This window comes from Monodelphis domestica, chromosome 2 (assembly GCF_027887165.1).
Source record: "Monodelphis domestica isolate mMonDom1 chromosome 2, mMonDom1.pri, whole genome shotgun sequence".
Lineage (NCBI taxonomy): Eukaryota > Metazoa > Chordata > Mammalia > Didelphimorphia > Didelphidae > Monodelphis > Monodelphis domestica.
Window position 1 is genome coordinate 259,157,412 of NC_077228.1, and position 10,817 is coordinate 259,168,228.

Below are 10,817 nucleotides of genomic sequence, written 5' to 3' on the forward strand. Positions count from 1 at the left end.
GTTAAATAGATTGTAAACTCCTTGAGGGCAGGCACTATTTTTCTTTTTGTTTTTGTTTCCTCAGCATCTAATATCCTGCATATGTAGGCACTTCAAAAAATTCTGTTGAATTGAAATCAAACATATAACTTGGGGAGAGGGAATAGTACTTTCAGCTGAGACCCGAGCATCTCCAGACTGGATAATGCTCTTTCATGTCCAATTCTGTGACCCCTTCATCCTTACTTAGCAAGCCAGTACTTTCCATGAGGTTTTCTTGGCAAAGATACTAGACTGGCCTGCCATTTCCTTCTCCAGTGAATTAAGGCAGACAATAATAACACATGTATAATCCAGACCAAATTACTTACCCTCTCTGAGAAGGGGGAAGAGAGGGAGACAATTTATATCTTATAATTTCAGAAAATATATGTGGAAATTTGTTATTTCATGTAATTGGGAAAATAAAAACTTTGAATAAAAAAAAGAATTAAGGCAGACAGAAGTTGTCACTTGCTCAGGATCATGAAGCTAGTAAGTATCTGAGGCCAGATATTCTTGAATTAAGACCCAGCAGTCTGTCCACTGAGCCATCTAGCTGCCTCTGGTATGAGTATCCATTTGAGAATGGGATACTAAGTACTAGGAATGCAATGAAGTATAAAGAAAAGAGGCTGAACTCTTCCCATTTCACCTAAAAGGTCTTATAGCTTAGTGGAAGTAGGAAAATGGGGAATGGAAGGAATAGACATATAAGGGAGAGCATGGGCTGTATTGTATAAGAGCCATTTAAGAGATTGAGACAATTCAGCTGTTGCTTAGTCAGTCATATCTGACTCTTAGTGGTCCCATTTGGGATTTTCTTGGCAAAGATACTGGAGGAGTTTGTCATTTACTTCTCCAGCTCATTTTGTTTTAAACTCTTATCTTCTGTCTTTGACTCAATACTGTGTTATTGTTACTTAAGGACTAGGTAATAGGAGTTAAATGACTTGCCCAGGATCACACAGTTAGGACATGTCTGAGACCAGATTAGAACTCAAGGGTGTCTCCCTGACTCCACTGTCATCTAGGTAGCTGCCTTACTGTAGGAGACAATAAGGGTAGTAGAATTAGAGACCAGGAGCTTATGCTTCCAAGGGAAGAGAAATGAAAAGGAAGATACCCAAAATAGGGCTAATAGGAAGATTAAGATTTAGCAACATAAGGGACATCTAATCAGAGTAATGATTCTAAGAAGGAAGGTAAGAGTTTAAAAAAAAAAAGATTTAGCCACATGGAGGGATGGGAAGGAGGTCCAAATATAAGCACAATCATAGAAATGGAATGGTATGAGCAAAGGCCTAAATAATAGGAAAAGAGAATAAACCAATTCAGTAGATATGGAAGGTTGGTGTCTGGGAGATAAGGACTGAAAAATGGAAGGGTCAGATGGTAGAAAGTCTTGAATTCAATTCAAATATTTAGATCAAGAAATATTAGGGGTTGGGGCAGCAAGGGAGCACAGTGAATAGAGCACCAGGCCTATAGTAGGGAGGATTTGGGTTCAAATCAGGTCTTAGATAGTTCCCAAATCACTTAACCCTGATTACCTAGCCCTTGACATTCTTCTGTCTTACAATTGATAATAAGACAGAGGTAAAAGTTGGGTGTTTTTTTTTGTTTGTTTTTAAAAAAATATTAGAGGCCTACAAATATTAAAAATGACTCGGTTCTCTGTCTTCTAGGTAAGCCTAGGAAGGTAGACATATTTACAAAGGGAATGGTGGAAAGGATCCCAAAAAATGGTGTGATACTTGGAGAGAGAGAGAGATCACTCATGGATGGAGGAGGAGATAAAGGAAGGCTTCATGGAGGAGATGATTCACCAGAAAATTTTCAGTTGGTACAAATGTAGGGTTTACTGTTTTAGCATGTATAATGTATGAAGGAGGAAAAGGACAAAATAAAATTAGGGAAATGAATGGGTATAGTGTGACTAAGTCTAGGAATATAGTTTGAAAATGATTGCAGAGGCCTCAAATGCTAGGCAAGATTTGTATTTTTTTTTCTATAAACTATGGAGGCCAAGGATTTTGAGCAGGAAGATGAGTGTCTTGATTAAATCTTGATTAGGAAGATTACTGTGGCAATGGTAGATGGATTAGAGAATAAAGAAACTCAAGGCAGGGAGATGAGAGCACAATTACTCAGATAAAAAAGTAATGTAGGACTAAACCAGTCTGGTAGCAATAATCATGTATAACTATGGGAGGAGTGACTCAACTGGACTTAAGAAACATCAGAAAGGAAAAATAGAACTTTGTAATGAGATCAGTAGAGAAGGGAAAAGAAGCTCAACGAAGAGGGATGAAGGTGTCACAAAGACAGGGAACCCAAGTAGAGTACTGTTGTTTCAAGGAGAAACCCCATGGTTCCAGATTCAGACATCTTGCTCCATTTCTCACTTATACACCTCAGGGATGAAGATTCCGTTTCCTTCTTGAGGTTGGGGTTTCCCCATAGGTAACAACTTTATCTCCCCCCCTGAAAGTGGGAGCTGTCCAGAGCTGTCTTTCTCCATTATTTTAGATTAAAGACTAGAACACATGAAGGGATGAAAATAAGGATATTTAGTGACAAGAGAAAAAAAATACCAGAGAAGGTGAGAGGTGTCTGTGAGGTGGGGATATACATGAATACACATCTACCCACATCTACACACACCTTGATCACTCTAAAACAAAATAATAATGTCACCCCAACATGGATTTTCTAATGCCATGGGGAAAATGTTCCAAAGAGAGTTGATTCCCAGAATCTGCAAAACCAGCAAAATCTGGGGTAGCTGGGAAGAGGAAGGCTGGAGATGACTCTGGGGCCAGTGTTCCCAGTTGATTTTTTCAGGGACTACTTAAAGGAGTTCTTGGAGGGATAGTATGGGGGTTCTTTCTATCTATATTCATTTGGGTCACTGAATAAAGAGTAGTGGTGGTGGCCTGTGTGAGTGGGTGGGAGGTTAGGTATGTGGGGGGATCACTGGATGCATGACTGTGAGTGACCAGACTGAGTCAACAGAGAGCTCTTGAAGGTGGAAACTAGGGGGAAGTCTTGGAATCTTCTCATGGGGGTCACTCTGTTAAGAGGGATCTGGACCTGGAGGGAAGAGATAAAAGGAAATAGGAGGAAAAATCAAGATGGGTTTATGATGTGATAGAAGAGAGTATAGTGATTAGAAGAGCATTTGACCCACACTCCCAACCCCAGGCCCATTCCCCAGCTCACTCTATTATACAGCTGATGAAACCGAGAATTAACAAGGCTGCTGAGAGGGAAAGGAGCAGGATCCTAGCTTCCCTCAGATCCTGGCGTCCTGTGGGAAAGAGAGTGGTAAAAGAAGGTTGTCAGGATGCAGTGGGACCTTTCCTGCCCACTTTTGAAAGGGAGGCCTAAAGAGAGGATGGTTAGAATTCTATTGGAGAAGGAATTGAACTCCAGATGAGAGTTGGAGGGCTACACGATTGGGTCCCCAAGGGCAGGAGCTTCCAGAAAGGGCAGACAAGGGACTTAGATACTTGGGCTGACCTGGAAAGCAACGCTTGAGAGCCCAGCATTGAACTTCAACAGCTTTGCATGTGGAGCAGTTGTACAGAGTCGTTATTCCACCTGCAGGCCACAGTGGAGGCTGCAAGATTGGCTAGTGGAGATAGTTTGGTGAGAACCCTGCCCCCTCCCTCCTAGGGTTAGAGTCGTGATGGCAGCATATGGGCAGCTTCCCAGGAACAGGGATTCCTATTAGGTACTCTCCTTATCCCTCTCCACCCAATCTTTGTTCTCCTCAGAGATCCAGGTGATCAGACTACCCTTTTCCTCTCAACTCATTTGCTATATACTCACGGCAAGCAGGAGGGCACAGAGCTGAGAAAAATCAAGAAGAAAACTTTTTGCATCCAATGCAACCCCTCCTCCCACCATATCCTTCAGGGTTCCCCATTATCTCCCCCTGCCCCTTCCCCATGTCTGATACCTTGCCTCACAGATTCAGGAAGTTTAGTCTCCTGAAGCCAGTGCCAATAGGAGGAAAGGGAGAACACAGAACCTTTGATTTCTGGGAAAGAGGGCAGCAAATGGTTTATTCATGAATCTTCTCCTTGGCCCCTACTCCAAGTCATCATTTCCATTTTTTATCAGTGATTCCGAACCACTCCTTTCCCCCTCAGCTTCCTATTTTTCTCCCCATGCTCTTCCAATTCCCATAGGTCTCCTGGTCCCCCATCCCTAGTAACCATTCTCTTATTCCCCTTTCCCTCCTCCCTTCCCTCTCTTTTCACCATATTTCTTTTCCTATTCTCTGGTTTTCACTTCTTCTATTCCATGCCTTCTACCCATTATCTTTCCCAATGGTTCATTCTCCCTTCTTCATCCACCTAAGATGCCTCCTCCTTTCTCCTCACCAAAGATACTCAATACTCTGTGTGTCTTCTCTGTGATTCTATTCATGGATACATCATCTGGGGAAGAAAGGAAGATAGGAAAGGGATAGAGAAAATCTTAGACATCCTGGAGAGTAGAGTCCCTCTCCATGTGACATATAGTCTTCCTTTATGGATCCTCTAGACCCACATTGAAAGTAGATCCTATAATAAAATCCAGGGGAGATCTTAGCAAGAGATTTACTAGAAAGGACTATTATGTGGAGATGTGAAGAGATTTAGGAGCATGAGGAGAAGCAGAAAGGATTGTTCTAACAGATGCCTTGCAGTCCAGATCCCCAAGAGGCCTGGAGAAGAAGCCAGAACTGAGACTAGAGGAGAGGATTCCTAGGTCCCACCTAAGGCAAAGGCTGAGAAATTCCAGCTGGTTTTACAGTTTTCCCATTCTGAACTTATCTGATCACAGAGATGAGCCACTCGTCCAGAAAGGTCTCTAGAGGGGAGACGGCAGAAGATACAGGCCTGGGAGGTGCTCAGGCAAAGATAGCCAAGCATTAGGACCCACATGAGGACCAGAATGAGAACTTTGGTTGAAATAGGATATAGGATACTGATTCTGTCCACTTTGACTATGGGGCTCTTTATTCCTAGGTTCTAGAACCCCAAGGGTATTCCAACTGAAGGATAGCAGGTGAGTGGGTAGGGTCTCAGAATACACAGGGGGTGAGTTGGAAATATAGTATAGTAGAGAAGCCTAGATTTCTATAAACCCAGCACCTTACATAACACTGATATTTTTTGACTATTGTTGGTCAGTGATGCTTTCTGTAAGCCTATAAGGGCAATGTGTGATGATTAAAATAGTGGGAGTCATAAACTGTTACAGATAAAGAGTGGTTGGCTTAAATTGTGACTACAGAAAATGTGGTTTCAAGACAGTGTCTTGTTTTAAATCAAATATAAGGTGGTCGCCAGGGAAAAATTCCCAAATATTAAGTATACCCAAGTCAGCTGGGTTTTATGAAGATTTTAATTAATTCAAATGAGGAATTAATGAAAGAGAGAGAGAAAGGAAATAATGAGAAAAAGGGCTAGACCAGCCTAGGCTAGCATGAGCCAGCCTAGGCTGAAAACCCTAAGAGAGAGATCAGTCAGTCTTTTATCCACTCACCACAAGATTTGTCCAAGCAAGATTCTAGTGTTCAGAGAGATACCAGCTGCCTCCTCCAATTCAGCTTTTCCCAGCTGAATCTCTCTCTCTCTCTCTCTCTCTCTCTCTCTCTGCCTCCTTTTTGACCTCCTTTTAAAGGGAATTTTCTCCTATGTCACCTGCCCTAAGTTCTCACATCTACCAATCACAGTAGACGTTTTTCCAAAGGACAGACCATCCTTAATTCACACCTGAGTAGACTTAAACTTCTGATTAAGTTCACACCTGAAAAAAACCTCTGAGTAAGTTCTCACCTCTTTGCTCCTTGTAAATTCACAAGTTGTCTGACCTTTATAGGTACTTATCACCCTTTTGTATTAGATCTAAAAATAGGCACAGCTTAAGAACTTTTGCCTTACTATAAGTATGGGTTTAAGTATTTTTCATTGTTCAGCAAGGAGTTTCTTCCCCTAAAGCAGGCTTAAGTAGGGGTGGAGTAGAGGTCTCACATTCCTGATCTAAGTTCCTTCATTGTTTAAAATGAGGAAAGGTCTTAACCAAATCTTATGAAGTAGGGTCTGAGAATTTTTAAGATTCACAAATGTCACTATTAATTTTCCAGTGAGGGAGTGTAATATTTTAACACAGTGCCTGGCACATAGTAAACAAAAAGAATTAATAAATTCTTGTTGACTGATGGATCGACTGAACTGGCCAGCAGGTGTCCATCTATTTGGAACAAGAACCCAGCTGTGTAAATTACTCTCTGTGGTTCATGAAAAAAAGCTGCCCTTTTTTAAGAGACTGCAGCATAATTGCTGGCCACCAGAGGGGGCGCAGCACAGAAAATCCTGCTCTGATCTCCCACTGCCAAGCAAAGGAAGGGAAGGGAAGGGAAGGGGATAAACTTTTTAGGCACTTCACAGATATCCCATCTGATCCTCACAACAACACTTGGAGGTACATGCAGAAATATTCCAACACCAGCAGCAGCAATTTTGATGGATCCAAAGAGAAACTAAGAACATTAGTCAATCAACATGCATTTATTAAATGACTACTAAATATCAAGCACTCTTGATAAGTGATCGGTACAAAAAGAAATCAAAATAGCATTTCTGACCTTCAAAAACCTTAAATTCTATTGGAGAAAATGGAATTTACACCTTTCACTGTTACACTTTTCACTGTTATTGTTTTGAATTGTGATTTCATTGGTATAGAGATCTTCCAGGGAAGTGATTCTACCAAATGCAGATGAGAATTTGTTTTGTGGCTTCTCAGAGAGGCCCATAGCAGTGGAAAAAGGCTGCTTATGGAAGATGAGATTCGAGATGGGACCTGAAAGAAGCCAGGAAGCAGAGATGTGGAGGGAGAGAACTACAGGCAAAGGGGATAACCCAGTGGAAAATGTACAAAGCTGGGAGGCGGGATATCTTTTAGGGTACAACAAGAAAGATAGTATCATTGAATCAAAGAAAGAAGTGGTGTAAGAAAACTGGAAAGGTAGGAAGGGGCCAAGTTATGAATGGCTTTAAAAGCTAAGTGGATTTAGTTTTTGACCCTGGAGGGTTCAAGGGGAGGTGATACAGTCAGATTTGCCCTTTAGGATGATCAATTTTATAGCTGAGCAGAGGATGGACTGAGGGTAGGGGGCAGGGAGGGGCTTGTGAGGCTGACAGATCCTCTAAAAGGCTATTGCAATGGTGCAGGCTTGAGGTGATAAGGGTCTGCACCAGGTGGGTGACAGTATCAGAGGACAGAAGGGAGAATATACAAAGAATCAGCCAACCAAAGCAAAGGCCTCAGTAGAATGGAATGGGGGTAGGGGTGACAAATTATGGAACAGATCATATTCCATTTTTTCTAACCAGACTTCTGATCTTGGGCTTGAATGAAGAGAGAAAGGTAATAAATTTCTCATGCAAAAATGATGAGAAATTACTCTATCAGTTGCTTTCTCTGTGAGTCATGTCCCCAGGTCTAGGAGAAAATCCTAGGAGAGAAAAAGAGCAAGCAAGGACACAGGTTATACTTATGCGTTCCAGAGTAGCCCACCTCTACTTTTGTGTATAAAGTTGTAACTAGGGAAGGGCAACTGGAACTTTATCTCAGGACAAAGATATAGATAGAAGGGTATTCTTCCTCCTGGTAGTGGTTCAGAGACTGCCCTCTCTCTGTCTCAGGGGAAAATACTACTCTCTCATGTAGTACCATCAATATGTTCAAACATTCTGTCACTGTGGTGTCTTTCTCTTCCTCCCCAGTCCCAAAGGGAGTTGGGTCACTCTCTCTCCTGATACAGCTGTATACATGTTCATCCTGTCCTCTGTCACTACTATCCTTTCTCCAAAGGTTTTTCCCCCAGGTGAAAAGATTCCTACTTTCAATTCTGTTGCATATTCAATTCCCAACACATCTCTTCATATACCCACCCTGACCCTCTCTCTTTCCCCACAGATTTCACAAATTTGCAGTATAAAAAGGTTTTACTTTTATTATTTCTTAGGCATTTCTTATTTATTATATATGAATAATAAATAGTAACTTCTGAAAAAAAGATCTGTGCAAAATAGAAGAGTAAATATTCTATTTCCTTTTCCTCCTCTTCAGTCTTCTTAACCCTTCTTCCAATCTTCAGTTTGTTGTATTGAATTTCTCTTTCAGCCCAGGGCTGCTCAGGCCTCCCACTTATAGTGAAACCTAGCATCAGGACCATGGTTATTACAGCAACCAATATCTACACAATAGCCTCAGCAGCCCAAATAATCCCAGAGCTTTTGTATCCAGGCTCTCTCAGAGACAGAGATGCACAGAGACAGCTTCACCCCTGTTGACAGAGGACTGTGGATGCATTCATATATACACCCTATGGTTCAATAAAATATCTATCCGTCCATTGGATGTACACAAATGCACACACCCTGTGCCAATCCAGTCATTCCACAACAAGGAACAACACTGTAATAGGTACTCTCCAAAACAGACCTAGAAAAGCCCAGAGCCTGGGAAAGGAGTAAAGTCAGAGATCAAAAGGCAAATGACAGATTCTATTGTCATCCAGAGACATATAGCACTGAGACACAAAGGAAGACTCCCTGCCTCATCCCCCACTCTCTGTCAGCATGAAACATGGGGACAGAGTATGGGATCAATAAGTCAATAAGCTTTATTATACCAAGTTTATGGATAATACTTGGATTCCCACAGTTCACTTCCCCCCAACCTCTAATTTGGAATCCCTTTTGATATTTTCTCTCCTCTTCAAGTCTGAGCTCCAGTAGGGGACCGTAAGGTGCCCTTCAAATTTCATAGCCCTTTAGGGGACTGATCAAAATCATTTCTATTAGGTTAGAAGAGAGGGGAGGGTTGGTTTTCCAATTTTTCTATTCCTCCCTAGATTGAAGCTCCAGTCAAGAGATAGACAGGGAGTCCCCCTTAACTCTCACAGCTCCTACTTCCTCCAAGTCATTCCAGAAGATCCTAAATTTCTTACAGATCTAAGAGGAGTAGAGATTGCAACCCCCTCCCAACTTTATTGACTCTTCCCATTTCCCCCAAACCAAGTCACTATCCTTCAATGTCGAACAAAACGCAATGATCGAGAGTTGAGCAGGTCCTCAGGATCTGGGAAGACAGAGTCAAGTCGAAAGCCATGTTCCAGAGCCACCTGGAGCACTTCCTCCAAGAACCCAGGTGTCCCCAATACCTCCCGCCTCTCACCGGCCTCTCCTACTGCCCACAGTTGTTTCAATCCTAGACGTCGATACTCAACCTCAGGGAGCCCTTCTGGGCAGGGAGCCCATTCCAAACGGAAATGGGGACTTCCATCTCCTCCTTCCCCTTCAGCAACTCCAAACCTGGCCCGGAGCACCCCAAGACAGGTGGGATCTGTGCAGAAAATATTGGCCCTAAAGGTGTCAACTCGGGCAGCACTGAGTTCATAGTGGTGGGGGCCTCGACGAGCTGAGAAGTGGACCAGTCGTGGGGTGGCATCCACATCTGCATGGAATAAGGCAGCTGTGACCACCTCGGTTCCCTGAGTTACTTCCAGTTCCCTGAGTGCATCTAGTAGGGGCTGGATCTGGTAGAAATCAGCCTCGGCTCTCAGAAGAGCTGTCTCCCCGTATCCCCTAGGCAAGTCCAGGCAGCCCAAGCGCAGGAAATTGAGGATGTGACGGAAGGCTTTACCATCCCTGTCAATAAAGTAGTAGCTGCTACCCTGAGGACCAGAGTTGGGTGGCAGTGCTGCACCCTCTCTGAACATGGCCCCTAACATTGAGTCTGGGAATCGAGTCAGAGTTTCCAGGGTGGTAGCATACAGTGTTCCCCCCACATTCAGTGTCACAGGCCCCCCAAAAGAGGGTGCCTGGGAGGGCATCGGAGGAGGGGGAATTTTGAGGAGCACAGGAGATATACTGATGGGAAAGAAGAGGCTGGGTTTATGGGGTACGGTAGAGAAACTGATTTGTAGATTCACACCAGATGGCTTTGAGGTAGGGAATAGTTTAGGGGTACCCAGCAGCTGCCTCTCTGGTACACCTCAGCAAAATTAGCAGTAGAGGATATTTTCAGGGTATAGAAAAGTTTGGGGATACAGTGCAGTCCTGGGACGGCCCTGTGGCTGATTCCAAAGACAAAAAGCAGTTTGGGGGTGCGCCTCAGCTGGTTAAGGATGTTGAGCCAAATTAGAGATCAGCTCGTGTGAGACAAACAGCTGGCCTGTTGGTTCAGAAATGCTGGGTTCGGAGTACTCCAAGATGTGTGGGAAGAACTTTTTCTGGGGTACCTGAAGATTACGTTTCAGGGTTCCAGCCGACAGATGGGCGGGACAGAAGCTGATTTCTGGGTGATCAGAGAGGGGAAATAGGAATGCAGTCTTTTGGAGGGGAGGAGGAATCACTTGGCCGCAGAGAATGTCTTCAGTTCCCAGCAGAAGATATCCTAGAGCTGGCGCCGATATTTTGGGGAGCAGGTCCAAAGGTCTAGCGTTTCCAGTTCCCAAGTTAGGGAGTGGGGAGCCAAAGGGAGGCTGGAAGGGGCTATGACTTCAGGATGGGATGGAGTAGCCAAGCCGTCCCTGCAATAGGTTTCTGGGCTCGCTCCAAATTCGGCAAGGGTAGAAATAGTCTCAGAGAGCCGGTCAGGACCCGGGATTTCGGGGGCCGCACCCAGGATGGGATCCGCTGGCGTCGGCAGCAGACTCGATCCTCTGCTCTTCAGGAAGTAGAACTAACAACGCAGACGTGATGAGCCCCTTTAAGAGACAGGCCCGC

At 43.7% G+C, this 10,817-nt stretch overlaps 2 protein-coding genes across 2 annotated transcripts; both read right to left on the reverse strand.

The window, feature by feature from the left end:
• Window positions 1–2,574: 2,574 nt before the first annotated feature.
• On the reverse strand, window positions 2,575–5,041 carry TMEM95 (transmembrane protein 95). Its single transcript, XM_007483195.3, has 7 exons — window positions 4,790–5,041; window positions 4,413–4,469; window positions 3,986–4,066; window positions 3,856–3,876; window positions 3,544–3,624; window positions 3,244–3,331; window positions 2,575–3,114 (listed from the first exon to the last, which is right to left on the reverse strand). Exons 1-7 carry the CDS (start codon window positions 4,956–4,958, stop codon window positions 3,090–3,092), a joined length of 522 nt encoding a protein of 173 aa, XP_007483257.1. The 5' UTR covers window positions 4,959–5,041; the 3' UTR covers window positions 2,575–3,089.
• A 2,970-nt stretch (window positions 5,042–8,011) lies between these two features.
• KCTD11 (potassium channel tetramerization domain containing 11) lies at window positions 8,012–10,804 on the reverse strand. Its single transcript, XM_007483197.3, has one exon. The coding sequence runs from the start codon at window positions 9,920–9,922 to the stop codon at window positions 9,119–9,121; it is 804 nt and encodes a 267-aa protein (XP_007483259.1). The 5' UTR covers window positions 9,923–10,804; the 3' UTR covers window positions 8,012–9,118.
• Window positions 10,805–10,817: the final 13 nt, after the last annotated feature.